The sequence below is a fragment of the Wyeomyia smithii genome, chromosome 1, assembly GCF_029784165.1.
Source record: "Wyeomyia smithii strain HCP4-BCI-WySm-NY-G18 chromosome 1, ASM2978416v1, whole genome shotgun sequence".
Taxonomy (NCBI): Eukaryota; Metazoa; Arthropoda; class Insecta; order Diptera; family Culicidae; genus Wyeomyia; species Wyeomyia smithii.
The window spans coordinates 203,815,866-203,841,823 of NC_073694.1; the positions used below are offsets into that span (position 1 = coordinate 203,815,866).

Sequence of the window (25,958 nt, forward strand, 5' to 3'; positions counted from 1 at the left end):
TCCTTCTGTCGGTTGGCAGCAGCTTTCGGTTCATTTTGCCTTCATGCACTTGACTCTCCTTTTTATTAGCTTCCTCGCGCGCGCGTTACAACCATAAGAGCTAACGATGTAAAACGACTATCACTTTAGCAACTTCCTGGCAATTCACTGTGCAGCGTGCTTCCCGAAGGAACTCTTCGACTCACCCTCGCCCATTATACCCTTCGAAATCGGAGATAATCTATTCAGGAAAACTTGTACAAAACTGTGCTTATTTGTTCGGTACCAGTGCAGTATCTGTGTGTGTGTGCGTGTGTGTGGCAAAAGAACGAGGAGGACGATGTGTGTTACATAAATTTCATTGTTTTAAATAAATTGCTTCAAGCTGACCTCCTGTTTGCTGCTGTTCTCTCTCTCCACTGCATTTGATTCAGGACGAATGAAGTCCTTATCGGAAGCCAATGGCGGTGCTTCCCCTCATCTCATCAGCCGACCTTCCGATCGAAATGATGCAGTGAGTGCGCTCGGGAATCGTTGAAATTCCTGAAACTCAATTTTCCGCTCATTTTACCGATTTCATTAAGATTTGGTTGATAACTGGTGGCACCGTCCAGTGCCTCCGATTACATCCTTCTCCGAATCGGAAAACCGACCATCGCATCACTTCAGCAGAGTCGTTTGCGTTCCAAATTTAACCCACTCAAAAGTGGCAATGACGATGGTACAGGAAAAATAAAATTAAGCGTTTTTGCCACCGCTCTTTTTCCCGCTGGTAATGAACCACAAAGTGTGAACTGTGTAAGCGAACGGAAAAGTCCACCAATGGAGGAGAGAAAATAACTTTTTCACACAACAAAAACAAAGAACGCGAAAATTTGCTGTCGGAAGTCTGCACTGAAGTTTAAAAGAATTTGCCTCCGCGTGCAACTCGAGCTCCGTATCTTGAGGAGGTAAAAACATAACCTAAAGAAATAATATAAAAAAATCACACAAAAGGCATTTGGCTACAAGTTTTCTGTACTTGTCTAGTTTTTTATTTCCTTCTACTGTTTCTTTTCCGAAGCGAGCAATCCACTCTCACTCGCCGTGCACCGAAAATAGCCGGTCGAAAGTGGAAAATAATTAAACGCTTTAATGAGTTCGATAAATCATCGGGCTTGTTAGAAGACGGAGGACGACCAAGTTTCGCAGGGAAGTTGTGCAAATTCTCTCACATTTTCCCCTGACAGCTTTTAACGGCAACCATCCTTTCGCGAATGACCGAACGCAGTAGTCTTCGCCTGTTGTGTTGTTTACCCTCTGGTGAAGATTGTTTGAACAGTTGCCGATCGTACGTCGAAGTTTACTATGTTTGTTTTGCTATTAAAATCAGTTTTGTTGTGACAGCAATCGATACGGGAAAAGTGGAGCTGGGCAGTCAACTGAATTTTACAACTCGGAAAGCTCTTGTTCTACCATCTGCTGACTACATCCATCCGGGCTCAGGTTGACCACCGGGGCATGTAAACTGATAGAGTTTTTTTTCCGCCTCAACTATCTATACACAAATTCCAACCAAACCCTAAAACAATTCATTCTACTTACACACATACGCAGACACCCACTCTTAGTCTTAATAGATGTTTAATAGAGTTTACAACACCCCTTTCCCCACCCACAACGGGCTGTCAGGTGGTATTAGAAAACAATTATGTTCAAACGTGTCAGATTTAATGTTTCCTTATACCGCAGTTGGTAATATCAAACGAGCGACCGAGCGAGTGAGTAAGAGAGAGGCTAAATCTAGACCCAGTCGGGGAGAGGTGAAGCACATATGCAGCAGCAACATTATCCCGAAGAGCAGCAGCCGTCCGTGAAGAGTTAATACTTGCTAGTGTCTGACTGTGGCGCGTACGTAAAGCTGAAGCCGAAGGGGTTAGCAGCAAAGCAACACACAACGCAGCTAATCTACGCATAATTCAATGCTAATCTGTTCGCAATTTAATGAATTTATGTCGGTTTACGCCTGCTGTGATGTATTTATGAGATGTTTTTGCTGCTTAAAATTTCCATCGAAGCAAACCGGTCGGTCGGTGGTGCACTAATTTCGCTGCCGCTGTACGTCGCGGCTTGGCTTATCCTGTAATCCTTCGATTAGCGGTCCCAACAATGGATCCAATCAAACGTGAGTGTTTTTCGTCGCCAGGAAACGGACTGTTACTGTCACACAGCTGCTCAGCGCAATGGCAGTCGTAGCAGTAGTAGTAGGCCTTGCTGCGACTGGTGCCGTTGCCCGGATAACGCAGCAGCAACCCTCTAGCGCGGTGCTGCGCTAGTGGATTATTATAAATAAATTTAATCTGTAACGATAAATTTCCTGCAAAACCGTCCGAAACGTTCCAATGCTCCAGCTGGTGGTGGACTGGGACCGATACTTCCGGCAAAACGGCAACCGCGCTGTAAGTTCTCATCAGTTGACTGCATAGTGGGCCGAAGTGCCGAAACGTCAATAATTTAAATTTTATTTCATCTTTTCGCCATTCAACAGTTACATTTCTGAATTATTTCTTCTGATTTTTTATTCCTGTCTTCTAATTTCTGAGCCAGAATTTTAAATTCTGATTTTTTGTTTCGTTCTTCCTTTTTCATTTATCGCTTTTCATTTTTCGTTTCAAAAATTTCCTTTATTATTTTTCATTCTTCATTCTTCATTTCTTCATTCTTCATTCTTCATTCTTCATTCTTCATGCTTCATTCTTCATTCTTCATTCTTCATTCTTCATTCTTCATTCTCCATTCTTCATTCTTCATTCCTCATTCTTCATTCTTCATTCTTCATTCTTCATTCTTCATTCTTCATTCTTCATTCTTCATTTTTCATTCTTCATTTTCTCATTTCTCATTTCTCATTTCTCATTTCTCATTTCTCATTTCTCATTTCTCATTTCTTCATTCTTCATTCTTCATTCTTCATTCTTCATTCTTCATTCTTCATTCTTTATTCTTCATGTTCTCATTTCTCATTTCTCATTTCTCATTTCTCATTTCTCATTTCTCATTTCTCATTTCTTATTTCTCATTTCTCATTTCTCATTGCTCATTTATCATTTCTCGATTCTCATTTCTCATTGATCATTTATCATTTCTAATTTCTAATTTCTAATTTCTTATTTCTAATTTCTAATTTCTCATTTCGCATTTCTTATTCCTTATTTCTTATTTCTTATTTCTTATGTCTTATTTCTCATTTCTTATTTCTTATTTCTTATTTCTTATTTCTTATTTCTTATTTCTTATTTCTTATTTCTTATTTCTTATTTCTTATTTATTATTTCTTATTTCTTATTTCTTATTTCTTATTTCTTATTTCTTATTTCTTATTTCTTATTTCTTATTTCTTATTTCTTATTTCTTATTTCTTATTTCTTATTTCTTATTTCTTATTTCTTATTTCTTATTTCTTATTTCTTATTTCTTATTTCTTATTTCTTATTTCTTATTTCTTATTTCTTATTTCTTATTTCTTATTTCTTATTTCTTATTTATTATTTCTTATTTCTTATTTCTTATTTCTTATTTCTTATTTCTTATTTCTTATTTCTTATTTCTTATTTCTTATTTCTTATTTTTTATTTCTTATTTCTTATTTCTTATTTCTTATTTCTTATTTCTTATTTCTTATTTCTTATTTCTTATTTCTTATTTCTTATTTCTTATTTCTTATTTCTTATTTCTTATTTCTTATTTCTTATTTCTTATTTCTTATTTCTTATTTCTTATTTCTTATTTCTTATTTCTTATTTCTTATTTCTTATTTCTTATTTCTTATTTCTTATTTCTTATTTCTTATTTCTTATTTCTTATTTCTTATTTCTTATTTCTTATTTCTTATTTCTTATTTCTTATTTCTTATTTCTTATTTCTTATTTCTTATTTCTTATTTCTTATTTCTTATTTCTTATTTCTTATTTCTTATTTCTTATTTCTTATTTCTTATTTCTTATTTCTTATTTCTTATTTCTTATTTCTTATTTCTTATTTCTTATTAATTATTTCTTATTTCTTATTTCTTATTTCTTAATTTTTATTTGTTATTTCTTATTTCTTATTTCTCATTTCTTATTTCTTATTTCTTATTTCTTATTTCTTATTTCTTATATCTTATTTCTTATTCCTTATTCCTTATTTCTTTTTACTTATTTATTATTTCTTATTTCTTCTTTTTTCTATTCTTCATTTCTCATTTCTTATATATTTTTCATATCTCACTTTTCGCTACTAATTTTCCCTTCTTTCCACTTCTCGTAATCTTTTTTTTTATTCTCTCCATTTCTCATTTCTCATTTCTCATTTCTCATTTCTCATTTCTCATTTCTCATTTCACATTTCTCATTTCTAATTTCTCATTTCTCATTTCTCATTTCTCATTTCTCATTTCTAATTTCTCATTCCTCATTTCTCATTTCTCGTTTCTCATTTCTCATTTCTCATTTCTCATTTCTCAATTCTCATTTCTCATTTTTCATTTCTCATTTTCCACTTCTCATTTCTCAATTGTCATTTGTCATTTGTCATTTGTCGATTGTTATTTGTCATTTGTCAATTCTCAATTGTCATTTCTCATTTCTCGTTTCTCATTTTTCAACTCTTGTTTCTCATTTCTCAATTCTTATTACTCATTTCCCATTTTTCATTTCTCATTTCTCTTTCGTCATGTCTCATATCTCATTCCTCATATTTCATTTCTAATTTCTTATATCTTATTTTTCATATCTCATATCTCATTTTCCATTTCTCTTTTCTCATTTCTCATTTTGCATTTTTCATATTTCATGTCTCATGTCCCATTTCTCATTTCTAATTTCTCATTTCTAATTTTTTATTTCTTATTTCTCATTTTACATTATTCGTTTCTCGTTTCTCATTTCTTATTTCTTGTTTTTCATTTTTCATTTCTCAGTTCTCATTTCTCATCTCACACGTCTGATTTTTGATCTTTGATTTGTGTTTACTTATATCTCATATCCCATTCACTTTAATTTAATTTTTGTTTTCACATTCCTCAGTACTCATTACTTATGTACCATTACTTATTTTTCATTTCCCATTTCTCATTCGTCATTTCTTATTTCACAGTTCTTATTGTTCATTTGTCATTTCTAGTTTCTCTTTCTTGAGGAGTTCTCATTTCTTATATCTTATTCGTCAATTTTTCATTTATCAAATCTTATTTTTAATTGCTCTTTTCTCAGCTCTCACTTCTGATTTCTAATTCTTCGTTTCGCGTGTCACATGCCTCATTTCTCATCCTCATTTTAAGTTTTGTATTCTTTTCTTTTTTTCTCTTTTCTCACTATTCACTTCTTCTCATGTCTCTTTGATCATCTCTCATATCTCATTTTTAATTTTTCCACTCTCGATTTTAATTTTCATTTCGGATTTCCCGTTTCCATTCCTCTTTTCTTATTGTTCATTCCTCATCTGTTTTTGATTTATGATATTTTGATTTCCTATTTTTCAGTTTCTGAAGCATGAGAAATGAGATTTCAGTTTTTTTGTATTTTATTGAATATTATCTTTGATTCCCTCTATATATTTTTTGGTTTTTGTTTACTTTTTACTTTTTACTTTTTCCTTTTTACTTTTTACTTTTTACTTTCTACTCTTTTCTTTTTACTTTTTACTTTTTTCTTCTTACTTTTTATTTTTTACTTTTTACTTTTTACTTTTTACTTTTTACTTTTTACTTTTTACTTTTTACTTTTTACTTTTTACTTTTTACTTTTTACTTTTTACTTTTTACTTTTTACTTTTTACTTTTACTTTTTACTTTCCACTTTTTACTTTTTACTTTTTACTTTTTACTTTTTACTTTTTACTTTTTACTTTTTACTTTTTACTTTTTACTTTTTACTTTTTACTTTTTACTTTTTACTTTTTACTTTTTACTTTTTACTTTTTACTTTTTACTTTTTACTTTTTACTTTTTACTTTTTACTTTTTACTTTTTACTTTTTACTTTTTACTTTTTACTTTTTACTTTTTACTTTTTACTTTTTACTTTTTACTTTTTACTTTTTACTTTTTACTTTTTACTTTTTACTTTTTACTTTTTACTTTTTACTTTTTACTTTTTACTTTTTACTTTTTACTTTTTACTTTTTACTTTTTACTTTTTACTTTTTACTTTTTACTTTTTACTTTTTACTTTTTACTTTTTACTTTTTACTTTTCACTTTTTACTTTTTACTTTTTACTTTTTACTTTTTACTTTTTACTTTTTACTTTTTACTTTTTACTTTTTACTTTTTACTTTTTACTTTTACTTTTTACTCTTTACTTTTTACAATTTTTAAAATTTTGTTTTCTAATCTCCCACTGTCCCTGACCGCGTGAACGTTCGACGAAATCACAGCATCCATTTTTTGCCCTCGCATTTCTGTTTCACTCCACCAACAACGACGCTAGAACGCTGTGCACCCAAACGCGCGCAAATCAGAAACCGATCCGTATTCCCCTCGGAAGGGGGCCGGAGGACCCGGAAAGCACAGGAGAAGAGACTATGGTCAGCTCGTCAGGTTTCCGCGCGTATAGCCGAAGTAAATTCTCATAATAAATCAAACTGTTAAAAATTTTGTTTACATGAACAACTCACCCAAAATGCCATCCATCCCGCTATGAATCGATGTGTTTGGTGGCCTCGCGGAGAGGGGTGGGGGGCTGCACTGGCCAGACCGTACGCTCAGCGCGCTTTCGCCCAGTCACTACTGAAAGCTGGGAAAATCCTGATGTCCAAGCGCTTTGGCAGTAGAGTCGCACATGTGAAATAAATAAAAGTCAACTCTGTGTCGGTGTGTTTGTGTACGTGTGTGTCCGTTATTTGTATGCAGATTTTTGCGTTCGGTACTGATTCCCAGATACTTTTTTTTCCTGTTCTACTGGTGTTGTTATTTTTTGTAATGTTGTCTTTTCGCCCGTTCATCGTTCAGTTAAGTTCTGTTTTGTTGGTATTTTGATTCCAATGTTTACGCGACTATGGAAGCTTCGAGAGTGCGAGAAGGGTTTGCATGTAGCATTAAGCATTAATTTATGTTTTTTTCCTACCTCCCCAGCCACCGATTCTCATCGACTTTATTCCGTGTGCGCTGGACTGAAAGGCCCGGAGAACAGGATACATCCGAGTGCCTTAGCCAGTTCCCGTGTCGGTTCGCGTTTTGACCCTGCGTGTTTTTTTTTTTTTTTGTTTTTCGAAATTCGATGTGTTTATTTGTTGATAAAAGCTAGAAGCTAACCAGTCGTGTAAGGGGAGAAGCAGAAGGCGGCTTGATTGGAACGGAACAGATGGGCACGGCATCTCGGTTGTTCCCTTTTCGCTCCAAACCGGAGACTGCCTGCACAAAGGTTTAATTTGAATTTCGGATTTGGTTGTTTAGCATTTACCGTTGCACCAAAGCCGTACGTTATTTGCTAAGTCATGTGTTATTGACAAAGAGATTTTCTGCGAAATGCCGAAAAAAGTCTTCCTGAAAAAAAAAAACACCATTGAGTGGTAGGGAAATATATTTCCGCATTCAATCCTGGCGGTGATTGGTGGGAATATGTATACAGCATTTACAGCATCGGCTATTTTTTCAGCTGCTACCACGCTAAACGTAGCCATCTAAAGCGAATATTTGATCTGAGTTTAATAATATTTGTAATTCTGAATTTATTATATGTGTATTGACTTGGTCATACCATTTTTCGGCGTATTTAGGTAATTTACTCTCAAGTGTCTATATCTCTCTTAGGAAAGTTTGTCGTAAAAATTAGATTTCATTCTTTGAAACCTCTGAAGATTTTTGGTGAGGACGAAAAATGAAGGACATTCTAAATGTTGGATTAATTCCATTTTTCATAATATTTTATGAATTCGGGTTATATATGAAATGAAATAAGCATTCGTGTTTTATACGGAATAAAAGTTGGAAAAATGAAAAAATCAGAAAAAGGCGGAACCACTCAAAATATGGGACTAAGACTTGGAAAAATTAACTTTTTTATTTTACGAGATATTCAATTTTGGTCTTCGGCAAAGTTGTAGAGCTATCGATTTCATGAAACTTTGCCGAAGACACAAAATTCCTATGTCTTATCTCTGAATAAATATAACCGTTTTCTTTAAAAGACTGCCTTAAAACTAGTTTTTTCACTTAAATTATATCTTAACTACTGCTGATCGACTTGAGATGTTCTAGAAAGTTCTAGATAATAACAAAATAAAAAAAATTCTAGAAAAAGAAGTTAATTCTGTTGAACCAACTCCGAGATAGATCGATTTTAAGGTGAAATTATGTCAATTTTAAAAATCAAATTATTTAAAATTGTGAATGTTTGTGAAGTATTACTCAACTTAATTTGTTTTGGCATGTTTCGAGGTATAAGTACACATATTTTTCAAAATCAGGACTCTTCGGGAACTTTATATTTTCATAGTTTTAAAATATCGCTTTTTGACTACTTTTTTCTACTAAATACTGTCCAAAAACTAGTTTTTCCTCTTAAATGATATCTTAACCATTTTTGATCAACTTATGATGCATTAGACAGATAAGAAAAAAATAATATGCAAAACGCATGCATGATTTATGCGTAAAACATGTTGTGCCAAAAATCAAATAACTTTTGAATAGGCAGAAAGTGGCAGCTAAAGTTAGGTTTTTCGGATAGCTGAGACTGAAATCTATATGTTTAAGAAGAATATAGAGCAGGTACTCGCAGGTAAATAACTTTTTCTAGTGTCTAAAGTTAGTGAAAAATTGTGTTTTTATGTGTGTGATACGTTGTGTCCTGTCGTGACGTGGTAAGATATATTTATCTATCTAAGTTTTTTTTTCCGTTAACATAACGCATATTGAAGAGATATGAAGCATAATATCATCATTTTTTGGAAAAACCCGGATTTTGTAGGGTGACAGGTATGATCGCAATATTTTTCCTAATTTTACCAAAAGTTAAACCCCAACTTTTCCTAACTCACGATCTGCTAAAACATGCAAATTCTTTACAACATATGTTTGATTCTTGATCGTTTGGCATTCTAGTTTCTGCAGAATATCGATTTTGAGCCTAATTCTGGAAAAAAAATTTAGGTTTTGTCCAAGCTTTTGTATGGGGCTGCCCCAGTGTGCGCCGTCACGAACGTGTAACCGCACTCAGGAAAATTTGGATTTTGGTTTTATTTTGAGCGGCGCAGTTGGTACCTACATTGTGTGTATGCAAGTTTTATGATGCAAAAGTGTTAGATTGTCATTGCAGTACTAAATTCTGTTGATGGTCTTGATTGAAAAAGCATTTGAGTGCAAAATTTCACCTACAGCGTTACGATTTTTGATTGCTGTTTTCTCATCAGCACCAAAACGCAAATGGGACGGATTTGCTATGAGCGGCAGATCAGTGCTGAAATAAAAAAACAATGAAAGCATTCTAGACTATACCATTCTGTTCTTAGCTATAGAAAATAGCTGGCAATTATTTGAAAACTGCAAACTAAACCAAAAAAAATCGATTTACTACTCAAGTTTTCATTGATTTACGATTTAAAAATTATGTATGCCATCCTACTAAAGTAAGATGTAGTAAAAAAAACGTGCAATTGTACCAAATTACCGCATAGGAGTCCCATAAGAACGCGTTGGTCATATAATTCATGAATGTTTACATGAACACACATTAAGAAACTGTGCACAGTGATTTAAAAGGTGGAAGGTGGCCTTTTGAAAATAAAAATGCCCTTTAAATGCTATAGTGTATTCGACAAAGTTTTTGTGCATCTCAAAAGGGAACTTTCAATGCCAATAAATTTTTGATTAATCCACCTGGGAGTGAGGTGAAAATTTTATTTTTTTTATTACTTGTTCAATCGAAGAGAAGTCTTTAGCAAAGTTGTAGGTAATCTTATGTAGAAAATTTTGCTGAAGACACTATCTCGTGAAAATCGACCACATATAGGCAGATTCATACGCAAACATTCTTAAAATTTCTAAAAATCAAAAAATTTTCTGATGTGATTTTAGAGGCCTACTATGTTTTAGATATTTTTTCGTATTGAAAAATACATAATTCTGTTGAAGATGCAATAAGCATATATTCAACTTTCTAATAGGTTTTATGACGTTTTTGATTTTTTTTTTAAAGGGGGGATTTGTCAGTAGCTTAAGTATTTATGATAAATATTAGTAAATAATGAGTATGTGTGTCCAATCACTAATGGTGACTTCTCAACACTGTTAGAAATTTGTAATATTAATTGTTAGGATTTGTTTGCTTTCGCAATTAGGACTTATCATTCGTAGGGATTTAAACCTACTTGTCAGAAAAGGGGAAGTAAACTTACAACTAACTTAATTGCTAACTTATTGGCTATAAAGAGAGCTTATCGTAGCAATTGAGAATTGCAACGATTTTTGTCGAAAATTGTTAATAATTTTATTTGACATAGCTTCTAATGGTTCAACACCAGTAAGTCTATGTAATTCGAGTGTACCAAACCAAGGAGGACACTTCAAAATCATTTTCAGAATTTTATTCTGAATCCTTTGGAGCGTTTTCTTCCTTGTTGAACAGCAACTTGACCAGATCGGTACAGCATAAAGCATTGCTGGTCTAAAAATTTGTTTGTAAATCAAAAGTTTGTTCTTTAAACAAAGTTTAGAATTCCTGTTAATGAGAGGATATAAACATCTCGTATATTTGATGCACTTGGCTTGTATACTCTCAATGTGCTCTTTGAAAATAAGTTTTTCATCATAAATTAGTCCCAAGTACTTGTCGGACCAACTTAAAATAACCCCATTCATCTTGACAACGTGATTATTGTTTGGCTTGAGGAAAGAAGCCCTAGGCTTATGCGAAAAAATTATCATTTGAGTTTTAGAAGCATTGGGAGAGATTTTCCACTTTTGCAAGTAGGAAGAAAAAATATCTAAACTTTTCTGCAATCGACTGCATATGACACGAAGACTTTTTCCTTTTACGGAAATGCTTGTGTCATCGCAGAACAATGACTTTGTGCATCCTGGAGGCAAATCAGGAAGATCTGAAGTGAATATGTTGTACAGGACTGGACCCAAGACTGAACCTTGAGGTACACCTGCTCTGACAGGAAATCTATCAGATTTTGAATTCTGATAGACAACCTGCAGAGTTCGATCAGTAAGATAATTTTTCAAAATTTTGATTAGGAAAATTGGAAAATTAAAAGTTCGCAATTTCGTAATCAAACCTTTATGCCAAACACTGTCGCTTTTTCTATGTCTAAAAGAACAGCTCCAGTGGAGTAACCTTCAGATTTGTTAGCTCGTATCATATCCCAAGTAACACACGTTGGTATAGAATAGTTGACGTTACCTATTCCATGACAGCAATAACATCAGAAAAGCGCAAAACATGAAGGCTAGTAGAACAAGTACCGATAACTGCATGAAAGCAAGCCAACTTGATATAATTAAAGGCATAATACATCTCGAGTACTAATACGGCAATGCGCAAATCTGTTGCTATGACAACTGTTAACAAGCGCATGCGCAAATGTGTTGTGTCTGCGCAGTGCAACTAGATCGACAATTGCTTTTATCAGTGGCAGTTTTAATTGATTATAAAATGATGACAAAAGCTAATATTCAACTCTTCAAAAAGAGTTGTTTCTATCCGTTGAATATTGAAATTGTTTTCGCATAGTTTGTACGTTATCTGGATACAAAATCTAACAAAACTAGAAAACGTTGTTAGATATACAATAACAGAAAACTGAAGTGATATTGGTTACACTGCAAGCGTTGTGTTTATCTTTTGATGGCGCGTTTCGACCCGCTTCGAATAAATATAGAAATCGTTCATATAATTTAAATATTAATTTGATTAAGTAATTTTAAGTTGGGTGTTGAATTCTACGACTATTGTACTAAGGAAAATCATTTTACAGGTACGTAGTGTTGTTATTAGATGGTGTAAAGTCTAACGAAAAGACCAAGTGATAGTGATTGTCATTCTTGAGCTCATGTTATTAAAAACATCTCCGAAACCAGAAAAAACGAGCTTGTTTTCGAAATGCAGTTGTATTACTGATGAAAAACAACTTCAAACACAATATAATAACACAAGTTTTCAATTGCGCTTGTAGTACACTTATATGACTTCTTTCGCTGTTACTTATTTTCTAACATGTTTTGTGTGTTACTTGGGATTAGTAACTCTGAGCAATTGATGAGTTGTTGAATGCCCATGGCGAAATCCAAACTGTTCATTTGCAAAAATTGAATTTTCGTTGATGTGTGACATCATTCTGTTAAGAATAATTCTCTCAAACAGTTTACTTATTGAAGAAAGCAAACTGATTGGTCGATAACTTGAAACTTCAGCTGGGTTCTTATTCGGTTTTAAAATGGGAGTAATTTTTGCATTTTTCCATAATTTGGGAAAATATGCAATTTTGAAGCAGCAATTGAAAATTTTCACTAAAAATTTCATTGTGCTCTCAGTGAGATGTTTGATTAGTATATTAAAGATTCCATCGTCACCAGGTGCTTTCATATTTTTAAAATTATTAATAATTGATTTAATCTCATTCAAGTTAGTTTCAATTATTTATGCAGGTAAAAAATTCTGGGAAGAAATTAAATCAAATTGACGTGTGACTTCGCTTTCAATTGGACTCACAAAATTCAAATTTGAGTTATGAACATTCTCAAACTGCTGAGCAAGTCTTTGAGCCTTTTGTTCATTGGATACAAGAAAACGTTCACCATCTTTTAAAACTGGAATAGGCTTTGAAGGTTTCTTAAGAATCTTCGACAGCTTCCAAAATGGTTTTGAATATGGTTTCAACTTTTCAACTTTAGCCTCAAAATTTTGATTTCTCAGAAGAGTAAATCTATGCTTAATCTCTTTCTGTAAATCTTTATAAATAGTTTTAAAAACAGGGTCGCGAGAACGTTGATATTGACGTCTGCGGACATTTTTCAAACGAATTAGAAGTTGAAGATTTTCGTCAATTATTGATGAATCAAATTTCACTTGAGCCTTTGGAACAGAATAATTCCTGGCATCAACAATTGCACATTTTAATGCTTCCAAAGCGGAATCAATATTCACTTCGTTTTGCAAATCAAGCTCATTATTGAAATTTCTCTCAATATGAGTTTTGTATCTTTCCCAATTAGCCTTGTTATAATTAAAAACAGAGCTCATAGGGTTTAAAACTGATTCATGGGATAAAGAAAAAGTTATTGGCAGATGGTCAGAATCAAAGTCAACATGTGTGATCAAATCACTACATACATGACTTTGATCTGTTAGCACCAAATCAATTGTTGAAGGGTTTCTTACAGAAGAAAAGCATGTAGGACTATTCGGAGACAAAATAGAATAGTATCCTGGAGAACAATCATTGAATAAAATTTTGCCATTGGAATTACTTTGAGAATTATTCCATGAACGATGTTTAGCGTTAAAATCGCCGATTATGAAAAATTTTGAACGATTTCTGGTGAGTTTTTGTAAATCACCTTTAAAATAATTTTTGAGCTCGCGTGTGCATTGAAATGGTAAATATGCTGCGGCAATAAATAAAATCCCAAGTTCAGTTTGAACTTCAATTCCCAAAGTTTCAATAACTTTCGTCTCAAGATGGGGAAGAGCACGATGTTTGATTCGGCGATGAATAACAATTGCAACTCCACCGCCGGAACCCTGAATCCTATCATATCTATGAACCACGTAATTGGGATCATATTTTAATTTTATGTTAGGTTTCAAAAATGTTTCAGTAATAATTGCAATATGCACATTATTTACTGTTAAAAAATTAAAAAGCTCATTCTCATTGGCCTTCAATGAGCGAGCATTCCAATTTAATATTTTAATTTTTTTATTAAAAATCATTGCTAAATTTTAAATTAGAAACAATTTTAATAGTTATTCAATTTACATAATGTTGTTCATTCTAACTAATTCTGAAGTTTCCTGTCAAAAACCTTACAAAACTTGCCATAATTTGTAATAATCAGTAAGTAATTTTGTTAGGAATTTCGATACTTTAACTATCAACTAGACCATGTTTAGAACACAAGGTGATACAAAAAGTTCGTAACAAAATATCAATATTTGTTGAAAAAAATTAAAAATTAAATGAATCATTGTGTCGCTTGTAAAACCACAAAAGGTATATACATACAATTTTATATAAGTAATTATAAATTATACCCATCTGTTGCGTTGTTGAAAAAAGTTTCCTTACTGCGATCACCAGCCTAAAACTAGTGGAAAAGCACTCGCTCCAAATCACATAAACACTTAGCACACAGCGGTGAGAAGCAAAACAAAACCAGCTGCAGACGACACTGGCGCACTCTACATGCTATTACAGCCATGTCGATTGATGTTCGAGGCCTTATTACAACACATCTATTCGCAAACTTTTCCAAAACAAACACCTGAGAATTTCGAAAATAAACTCACTTCGCAATAACACTTATAACGCACACGCACTCCGAATTATTATGCGAGTGGAAATTTTCTCGTCCAATACCGGCCATAGCTTGCTTTGATCTTCCCACTTCTGAATTGTTTGTCAATGTTCAAAGCGACAACATTATAGAACTTTCTTAGAGTGGAATTCAAAGAATGCAGTGATATTTATATCTGTAAATTCACTTGATTTTTCTACAACACACTATCAGTGGTATCGAATATCAGCGAAATTGCCTCTTGATAAAATTTTTTTTTTCTTTCTCGAACATAAAGCGTCGCTCAAAAATATATTATAACTTGAAGTTTGTGTAAGTTGTTATGTATAGTGAGCTTTTTTTCAAATTTATTGAACATTTTTTGTTTTGAAAAAAACTTCGCACACGAATTAGGTTTTCCAAAATTGCTGGTATGTAATGTTCCAAATGTTCTGAATGGAGGTTATGTTAAGACAGTTTTGACGTAGGACTACGTCTAACCGCACTATATCGAGATACATTCTGCGGAAACTAAAACCAAGGTGTAACGTTGGAATGAAAGATATCAAACGGTAATAGTGATAAAACCACATGATGGATTACAATAATCGATATGTCGTTGGATTGATAAAATGATGAACAATTTTGTGATTCTTCAGTTATCATTATCATTTCATTGTTAAACAGTGAATATTTCATAAAAGTTTCAAGGTCGAGTTTTCACGAACAATGTACCAATCACATGCGAGCACTCCTGGCACAGACTTCATGAGTAGACACCAACTGCCTTCTGTGATATCCTGTATAGCACTGACAAAAAAAATTGACAGAATCTCCCCGTCCCAATAGGTCAACTAATGTTCGCTTCCATGAGCCTAGACTATTTTGATATCTTGAAAGTGAAGCTTTTTCGGAAAGTTCGTAACCACCTCCACTATCAAACAGTTTTACGTTCTGCTGTTAGAATGTTATTAAAACTGATGTCTTGAAGGAAAACATGCTGGCACAGGCAATAATACTGCACCGAGCAATGTATGAATAGAGCGCTGGTCATTCGTCGTCTATCAGTGCAGTAGAACTCGATATTAGTTTGTGTGCAGCCAAGCCAAGTGAAGACTACATTGCCGCTGTCGACGCACAGTGGGGCGTGTTGGGTTAACGCGTAGGTATCGTTTTGTGATCTGGAACACAATCGAATTGCCGTTTGAATTGTCTTCTTCTTCTTCTTCTTGTTTCGTAGTGTAGCAAATATCAGAATTCAATATGATTATTCGGATGCCACAAAATACATTCCGCCTCCGGGAACAACAAAATTCTGTTCGTGTTGGTAGAGGCAGATAGCAGGGTATATAAATTAGGTTCATTGTACAGATAAAATGCGTTGTTTATTTTTGAACTCTACACTCTGTATTACTCATGCCCTTTTTTAATTTTCTGTGAATATACATTTTTGTTTAAAACTGTAATTTTTCATTATTATTTTTTCCACGAACTTGTAACTGCAGGAAATTTTTTTTTATGTGACGTCTCTGCTGCTTGGTGAACGGATAATGAGCCATCGTTCACAAGACAAATAAAAATTGTTTAATTTAATTTAATAAATTTAAATTTAATTAATTAGTACTGCTTATATCATGATCATAATATTACCGGCACATGTTCCGGTCATATCCTAGGAACCGTTTTACCGATTCCGGTCATCCGCTTCGGCTACATAATAAACCATAACACCCCTCTTTTTAAGGATGTTAAGCTTAAATTGATTTAAATAATCAAGAAAACTAAGAAATGTGATTAAACATAATCGCTCGGTTTTGGCACATGTGTGCCAAAATCGAACCGTGCCAGAAGTCAAACGAGCTCAAATCAAACAGAGCCTCAAAGGGAAATATAAAACTATTGTAGTCCTACGTCAACTATGCGGTCGTGTCTTGGATACCACCCTCCTACTATTTTTTTAATTTAAACATTTTTAAGAATGATTGTACTTTAATCATTCGTTCAGTTGAGCAATGTAGCAATAACGTGCTGGATTTTTAGATGCTAAGAAACAATCCGCACTTCAAGCTTTATGTTAGTTAATTCAATTTGCCCTATCCTTGAGGGTTCTAGAATAAAAATAATACGCGTAGCCGTCAACTTTGTAAGGAATGGAGAAAAAAAGCAAACACTATCAGCTGTATAGTGCTTATAATGCTCAACGCTGTTCGACATAGACATAGACGACTTAATGGGCCCCCATAAATGCCGTTGGATTTTCAGCTAATGATTTTGGGCTTTTAATTTCATCATCCTAACTCCTAACTCTCATTTACCGTTCCACAGGAGCTTGGTTCGATTGAATCCTTTTGCCTCTAAGCATTAACACATTTGAAGCCGTATTAGCATCCCCTAGGAGCCGTACTTTTCAAAACGCCCAGTGAAAGTAGTATAAGTTTTACGGCAATGAGATTATCCACTTCTCCCCTTTTTATACGGTCCTGTGCTGTGATTTCAGTTTCGCTCCACCGAACAGTAACTCGTATGTCGTCTTACAGTGTTTACGATGTGCGTGCGAAGAAGCTGCTGATTTGGATCCTTCCTTCCATCCTGCCATCGCATCCATCCATCGTTGCAGTTTTATAGAGGCCATTCGACAGCACAATCCGCTTAGGGTCGTTATCGGAAGCGCCTTGCTCTACGCTGAGAGGCTCGTAAAATCTGGCCCTCTCCATGCGGATTGAACAAGAAAAGTTCATCGCGCCCAAACCCCCGAGTTTGCTATTTTGATGGTTTTGAAAAAAAGAGAGAGAAAATATCACCATCATTAATAATAAATTACTGCATGACTAGGAGATATGTAAGAAGATCTGACCTGATGGTAAGGCATCTTCCAACACCAATTAGTAACCGTGTTACTCGTAAATGAGCCAGCACACAAAAAATACGTTCGGAACAAGCGTAGCAAAAAATTCAGTAACTGCTCCGAAAGCTCCGGAACGACAACGAGGACACTTTTCCTCAATGTACTGAGCAATTCATTCATGAGAACCGAACGACGACAACGACGAAAACGACGATGATGACGATCACTATACAAACACAAGCTGTAACGCCTGGCCTGCTGCGAGAGCAGCGGATGTAGCCGGTGAAAGTGGAAATGAATGAGAAGTCGGTGAAAGCTTCGGCCGGTTCGGGCTGTCAGTTTGTCTGTTTAGTGTTTGGAGCTGTTGTCATATCGGCGACTGATTCGTCTAACGTTGATTGTCAATAACTTCAGTTGTAGAAATTGACGTTAAATTAGAAATTTGATGTTGATGATACACTTTCCTTTCGACAGGATATTTTTCGTTTCTCACTTTAGTAGTAAAAGCTTTGGGGAGTCAAAAGCTATCTCTGAACCGGTTCGAGAACGATCCCGACTCATTCCCTCTGTTTTGCGGGATTTGGGCCTTCTTTCCGACTCACACATCGATCGGCGGTGGGCCATGCACAAAGACATGCTCGACTTTCAGCAAGGGGATGATGGTGTGAGAAGTTGCCACCCGAAGCCGCTGCTGAGAGCTGCTTTGATCAAACAAAAATGTTAACAGCAACAACGCGGGGAAAATAACCGAAACGAATCCGAGCGGAAAACAACAACAACAACAACAAGGACAACGGAACCAACAAAGCAAACTATGCAAATGCAAAAATGTGTGACCGCAATGGGAACCGGGTAAGGGGTTGAGGGTGACGTGCGATTGGATTGTTACACCGATCGCGGTGTAAGCTTAATGGAAACGAGGATTCTTTGAGGAGATCATCAATGATAACGGGAAAGCTCAGCTCACTTTGTGTTTTGTTTCTGAACGCGCTGCAATGTTTTTGTGACGAATGTGCACACAAAAACAAAGCAAAAACGAAGTTGGCTCTGATTTTCGCTTCTCTCTCTCTCACCACCTCTGAGGGGTCGATCCTGGGGGTGTGTGCGCCATCAAAGGGTGTTTAGGCCAATCCTCCGGTGCGAGGAAAGCACCCGAAGGGGAGAGAGAGAGAGTGAGAGAGAGAGAGAGAAAGCCGAGCGACGACGGACGGTCCTTGACAATGAAGCTTAGATGGAAGATTATTTCCCATTGTCATCGTGGATATTTGCCGAATAAACGTTTATGTTGCTGGCTGCCTTTGATGAGATTCGCCACGGCATGCAGCCTTGTCATGGTGAAGTAAGCGGCCATGAAATAGATTATTTCGTACGATTCCCCCGAGTCTACTTAGGCTTCAAGGTCTCGCTAGTGATCGGCGGGGGAATGAGGATTTGATTATTCATAGTTTTGCTCGAATAGAATAGAATGGTATTCCACTTTCTGCATGCTTGCGGAATTGGATGCTGTCCAGATCTTAAAGCGACGAACGAATTGAGCTGTCATTTTGTTGCTCCAATGGAGCAAACAAATCGATGGAATTTTGCATGAAACAGGAACAAACAACCGACTTTCTGCACGCTTGTACGCGCGTGTGACAAGAAATCACGACCGCGAAAGCGAAAAAAATACCCGATAGCAAGTCTTCGTTCTTTGTTCTTTTACCCGCGTCGGTTTGCTTTGATCGGTCTCTCACTTTTTGGGCCCTCTCTCCCTCTCAGTCGGTGCATTCCGTGTGCGGAAGAGTTCGGAGCGAACCGGTTCATTTTGCCACCCACTCGTTCCACGAACGAAGCAGGATGGGAGGATGGGTAGAGAAAAAAAAACACTCGGCCTACTGGGACGGCCGCCCAATCTGTTCGGGTTCGGTTTGTTGTTGTTCACCAGTGCCACACACACCACAGCAGCCAGGTGTTGTTCTTTCGGTTGATTGTGAACCGACAACCGTCATCATCGGTTATCTTGTTGTTGTTGTTGTTGTTGTTGTTGTTGATGGTAGTTTTCGGCACCCGTACGTAGTAGTATAACGACCACGAGGTAATGGCCAGGCCAGTTGGCCTTCGGCAAATGCTCGTGGGATCGACGGCGCCGACGCACAAGCCGAAGCCCGAACCGGAACCCGAACGGGGCGAAGGATATTCGTCGGCCCTTCCGGCGGCGACACGGCAGGTTTCTTTTGTCTGCGACCAGTCGGCGAGCTTTAGTTAGAGCAGTGTCGCCTTACGGTTAGTACGATTTAGTTAGGACCCTGTGTGCTTTTGGCTGTATAGTTCCTGTACGTTAATAAAAATTTATACCTATATACATATATACACACACATGTTTATAGAATATTGTAACCAGTAAAAAAAAAATTCGGAACAAAAACGGCTTGTGTACGCTTTGTGCTCGTCGTCGAACATTTCTCGGTGTTGCAGTTTTATGTGAAGCTGACAGAAGCAGCAGTAGTAGCAGCAACCAAAAACAAAAAAAAAGAAGAGAAGAAAAGAAGTAAAATCTCAATTAAACTCCAATCATCTGGCGGAAAGACGCACCAGGCCAGGTGAAGGTTGAAGAACGCAGCAGGCGAGTGAGAAAAGTTTCAGTGTGTGTTTAATAAACTGTGTGTAGCACCCGATCCACCAATTTCCTCCCTCCCCCCATCAAATTCTACCACCCCCGAACCGAACCCTTCCGTTAACCCGGACAGAAGCTAACAGTCAAGCCACCAGCGGCAACAGCAGCAGCAGTGGGCCAAGAGACAGCGAAAAATCTGTAGCGTAAAAACAAAGGAAAATTAAGCGGAACTGACAAGAACATTTAATTTTATTTCGATATCCTGCGCTCAAAACCCGTTCTGTGTCTATTCCGGTACCGTCGTCGTTCTAGTTGCTTCTTCTACGTGGAAGTATTTCTGTTTCTTTATTTCGCTTTATTTTTCGGTGATTTAGTTCCACGATAACCACAGCCGGGAACCAGAAGTCCATGTGAAAGTGTTAGTGCGGTTCTATTTACGTATAGATAATTTTCACGTTTGCGAAAACTAGTGAAAACTTTGACGTCTGCTTGCTCGGTTGACCCGAGCTTCTCAGCCGAAAGCGTCGTTATTTGTTGTTTTTGTTTTTTGAATCCCCAAACCATCGTTCAATCGTGGGATGGCAAGCAGGGGTGGATAATAAAAGTAAAACAAAAAAAAAGGCAAATAATAAAAACTAGTATATAAAAAATCATAGCCCCAAAGACTCGACAGCGTAAAGCGGCGCTGAGTATCGTAAAATAAAACCGGGGCAACCCCTCGTCGCACATTGGTAGTGTGGCAGTGAAAAAAAAAAGAAGCTAAAGAAGATAGCGCGCGTTTTGCCTCTCGCGACATCGGGGACTTACAACGCGGTGGCAGCAGCAGTAGCAGCAGCAGTTAGCAAGCATAGTAGGCCACGATAAGGCAAAGTGTCTGCGAAAAAAAAAGAACGACCGCTTTCCCGCTGTCACCACCATCGTCATCCTCCAAAACTGTGTGGTGAGACTCGTAACCATCACAACATTCCGCACGGCGTGAAAAAAAGCGCCACATAATCGTGCATATCGTGCAGAGATATTATTTACATTTCATTTCCCTTCAATAGCAGAGCGCTATTTACCCCCCCAAGCGTTTACTGTGAGCAGCGGGCGTCCCCCGAGGAGAGCGATCCCGTTTTTTTTTTACGCGGCGGCATTGTTTAGAAATAATTACCGTCATTTGATTGCGAAACGGGTCCAGGACTCGGCAATAGGCGCGCAGTGAGTGTCGTCGGGGTGTTTATTTTTTCCCACCTCTCGAGTCAATTATAAAACGTGTAAAGGGTCGGTGCTAGGCTTGGCAGAACTCGGTAGTAAAGTGTCCAGTTCCAGAGGAAGAGCGAAGTCTTAGTGTGTGAGGCGCGCCTTCAGCAGCAAACACCGCGAGCGGACGAAGATGTTGGCAATGTCAACACTAATGATGCCCGCACCGACGATGGCTCTCAGTGCCGCTCCCCAGCTGACCGTTGGGCCTCACAAACCACCGGAAACAAAACTGCTCACCATCCATCCGGCTCACTCGCAGTCGCAAACGACGCCACAGCATCAGCTTCACCAGCACCAACAGCAGCAGGCCGTTGCGGCTCAACAGCAACAGCAGGCGGCCCAGCAGCAAGTCGCCGCTCAGCAGCAGGCTGCGGCCCAACAACAGCAAGCCCAGCAGCAGGCTGCGGCCCAACAGCAGCAGCAGCAACTTCAACAGCAACTGGCCGCAACCGTCAAGCAGGGTAAGTGCCACACTGTTGTCTTGTTTTTTTTTTTTTTTTCAAACTACTATCACTATTACTACTCCTATAGTACTTCTTGTCAGCTCAATTTGCCCTCAGTATATTGACCGTTTTAGTTCCCCTCCATGAACGGTTGCGTTCAAACTACGATCATTGTTCGAGTGACTTTTGGTTTTTTTTGTTTGTTTTGCTGCCAGCAATTTATTAAAGTATGCGAAAGTATCGGAGTAAACCAGTAAAAAGGGGTCCTGTTTTTCTTCCTCTAGTTGGTGATCGAAATTTTACCTTATTTGTTGCTAAAAGGTGACCGGTTTGGATCAGCTGCAGGTTGGGACAGTATAAAACTGGACTAAACTTTCGTTGGGGAAAAGTTCGGGTTTGCGCAATTTTGAAGACGAAAAAAGTGTTTCTAGATTCCAATCGAAGCAGGCACTTTTTTACTCCACTCCGAAGCAGATCCAATCTAGTTGGCGAATTCCTTTTTTGAGCATGGTTTTAAATGTGTGCTTTAAAACCTTTTGTGGCTTGACTCGATGTATCCAGAGGTTTTTTATCTATTTTGTTATTGTTTTATATTTATATCCCGGCAATCAAACAACATTTCTGAATAAGCTTCTAGGGAGAGGAAAAAACGCTTCTGATGAGAAATATTTTTATTGTTAGATAGAAAAAACCATACATAAAAGTGTTTATTATAATTTTACAATAAAATTATTTGGACACATTTTTAACAACATGATCTACTAAACGTTGTTTTAGTGTAGGCAAAAGCTTGAAGGGAAAATTTGCAATTTGGTATCAGCAAGAAATACGTGGTAAATGGGCGATAAAAGTCGTGTATATGGTTATAGGTATAGGGTAATTGAAAAATTGTTTTGAAATTCTTGGCTTGAGCAACCCAACCGTTTTACATCCGATCTAATTAAAAATTCTAGAAATATAAGAACAGGGATACGTGACTTTAATTGTCACTTTTACTGAAAGTTAATAAAGCAGCAGTTTTGTTCAAGTTTTTAAAAAAACAATACATTCAAGAGTTGTTTCTATTGTTCATCATTGTGCATTTCATGCCATAAAAATTTTGCAAAAGTTTTCTCATTCGATTTGAACGCATAGCGCTCCGACGTCGACCACATGGCGAGCGCTAGAAATGTTGAAACTAGAAATCGTCGAAACTCGCTGGGCATGTTTTTACGTGACACACTGATTTTTTCTTTATATGGATTATGTAGAATTCAAATCGGTAGGTGCCAATTGGTTCGAAATCGCGCAAAGTTTTGAAATACAAATATTGAATTTTCACTTTTCCAAAAACTTCTTCACCCCTTGGTGAACGAAGGGTCCACCTACTGGAATAAGTTTATGTGCAATTATTGTTTTTTTACTGCGTTTAACCAAACTAACACAAAAAGTGGCCTGGTTTCAATGAGAATTGCCCATGTATAAATAATCTGAAATGTACAAATAATTATCGATATAAAAATTATTTCGGTGTTATCAGTGATGAGTAAAATGTTTGAACAGAAGTTTGCTTTAAGCATTCTTGTTCTCCAAAAAATAACCTATTTTTTGAACGATAATATGGATTTAGGGTTGGATGCAGCATTTACTCAGCCATATGTGAGCTAGTGGATGAAACAGCTGGAACTACCGGCTAATGCAGAAGCATTATTTCTCGACCTTAAAAAGGCGTTCGATGTCATAAGTCATGAGCTTCTTCTTCTCAAACTCGAGATCTATGAAATAAGAGAGAACACATGGTTACTCTTGAAATTACCTGGCTGGCCGACAGTAACATGTGACTATTATTAATCGAAATGGTGATCCGAAAAGTATATCGTATGGCGTCCCTCAAGGTAGCAATCGAGAACCACTGTTGTTTTTAGTGTTCAATAACATTTTTTCGCACTTGAAACTAGTCCTATCCTCCTATCGCTGATTTCACATAAACTACGTATATGATATTCCACTCGTTAAAACTACCTGTTCTGGAGCTTCCGATCATTCGAATCCATAAAGTAGAAATTCTTAGAGTAGGCAACTTCAAATATCTAGGTATCAACTAGAACAGTGTCTTGAGCTAAGAGCATTACATTTTAAACTTGCATTTTTGCCTTTCTCCTAGAAAGGTATAGCAATCACTTGCAAAACCGAAAGTATAAAAGTGCTCCAAAGGGCCGAATGGCATATATCACTCGACTCAGCTCGACGAGCTGAGCATTTTCTGTATGTGTGTGTGTGTGTGTCTATGTGCAGATTTTTATTCTCACTCACTTTTCTCAGAGATGGCTGGACCGATTTTTATGAAATTAATTGCAAATGAAAGGTCTTGTTGTCCCATGAGACCATATTCAATTTTATTGTAATCGGATGTTTAGTTTAGAGGTTATGTATCAAAATGTAAAAATCATGAAACATCATTATCTCAAAAACTACACAACCGATTTGAACAAAATAAATTTCAAATGAACGGGCTATCTTAAGAATCCTTAACTTTTGAATTTTATGAAGATTGAACTTGTGGTTCAAAAGTTATGAAAAGAAACGTGTTCTGAAGACTGTTTAATCTCACTCATGTTTCTCAGAGATGGCTGGACCGATTTTCATAAAATTAGTGTCAAATGGAAGGTCTAGTTGCCCCATGAGACCCTATTGATTTGTTTTGCAATCGGACTATTACTTTGCCTGTTATGTTTAAAAATGTGAAATCCAGCTATGAAAAGGAACATATTCCGAAGACTACTTGGACTCACTCACTTTTCTCAGAGATGGCTGAACCGATTTTCACTAAATTAGTGTCAAATGAGAGGTCTAGCTACCTCATAATACCCTACTGAATTTAACTACAATCGAACTATAACTTTGTCTGTAATGTGTCGAAATGTGAAAATCACGAAACTTCATTATCTCAGAAACTACAGGACCGATTTGATCAATATTATCAATATTATTATCAGATGAGCAGGCTAAGGGTTAACTGATGGATTATGATTGAACACGTGGTTTCAAAGTTTGGCTGCCCTATACGTTCCCATTTTATTTGATTATAATCGAACTCAAGCAACCGTAATGTATTAAATTGTTGATAAAACAACTAAAGTCTATTATCTCAAAGACTACATGACTTATTTGAACATAACTAGTGTCATACGAACGAGTCATCTCTCGAACTCACAAATAACAAACTTCATAACAATTTGATATGTGGCTCAAAAGTCATGGAAAGAAAAGAAATTCAAAGACTATTTATAACTATACCTGCTTTGATCGATATATGTGGCCTCAATATAATTTAAATGTGGTATCGTACTATTTGAATGTTCCAAATTTATTGATTCCTTGCGATGTGTTAAAAGTCTGCAAATGCACGACGAATCGGCCATAGGATATGATCAAAGTCAAACAACAAATCGTTTAAAATGATTGGTTTTACCGAAATGACGACACACTCGACTTTTGGCTTCTGTACATCGCCTAAATTCTGAATATATTCATATTGGGTGGTATTCGGTCATTTTCAGCAGATTTTCTGGCATCACTCTGACACCAGAAATACCCATATTGGGAGGTATTTAGTTATTTTGGTTGTTTTCCAGAAACTAAATGTTTGGTTTCTATGCATCATCTCGATTACGGAAATATTCATATTGAGTATTTTTCGGTCATTTTCGACTGTTTCCTAAAAGTTGCCATTTAGCAATTCAAAATGGTGCCTGAGGTCAATTGTTAGCTCATTGCATCACTCTAGTTCCAGAGATACTCATATTGGATGGTATTTGGTTACTTTAGGCTATTTTCCACAAACCGGAAGTCGCCATCTTGGATTTTAAAATGGCATTTGGGAACAATTTCTGGCCTCCGTGCGTCAATCTGGTCAAAGAAACGCTCATATTGGGTGGTATTCGGTCATTTTCGGCTGTTTTCCAGACACCGGAAGTCGCCATCTTACAATTAAAAATGTTGTCTGAGGTCGATTTGTGGCTTCAGTACGTCATAACAATTCCGGAAATACCCATACTGGATGGTATTTGGTTATTTTAGACTGTTTTTCACAAACCAGAAGTCGCCATCTTGGATTTCAAAATGGTATTTAAGATAATTTCTAGCCTCTGAGCGTCATTCTGGTTGAAGAAACTCCCATATTGGGTGTTATTCGATTATTCTCGGCTGTTTCCCAGGAACCGGAAGTCGCCAACATAGAATCCAAAATGGGGTGTGTGGTCGATTTCAGCTGCTGTGTATCATTCTAGATCCGGAGATACTCATGTTAGACGAAAATCGGCCAGTTTTGGCTGTTTTCCAGAACCCAGAAGTTGCCATCCTACAATTCATAGTGTTCTTGCAATATTCTCGCTCCGGAGATACTTATATTG

The 25,958-nt window shown here is 36.4% G+C and overlaps 1 protein-coding gene across 9 annotated transcripts in view; it reads left to right on the top strand.

Moving 5' to 3' along the window:
- Positions 1 to 25,958, top strand: part of LOC129723978 (nucleolysin TIAR) — a 1,146,678-nt gene that overhangs the window by 634,931 nt on the left and 485,789 nt on the right. For 3 of the 9 annotated variants that reach the window (XM_055678520.1, XM_055678534.1, XM_055678562.1), the window contains exon 1: positions 19,496 to 21,585. The exons of the other annotated variants lie outside the window; for them this stretch is intronic. In XM_055678520.1, the coding sequence (XP_055534495.1) occupies positions 21,255 to 21,585 (331 nt within the window). In that variant the 5' untranslated portion in view covers positions 19,496 to 21,254. Of the gene's footprint in view, positions 1 to 19,495; positions 21,586 to 25,958 lie in introns of those variants that run through there. 9 annotated transcript variants of the gene reach the window in all.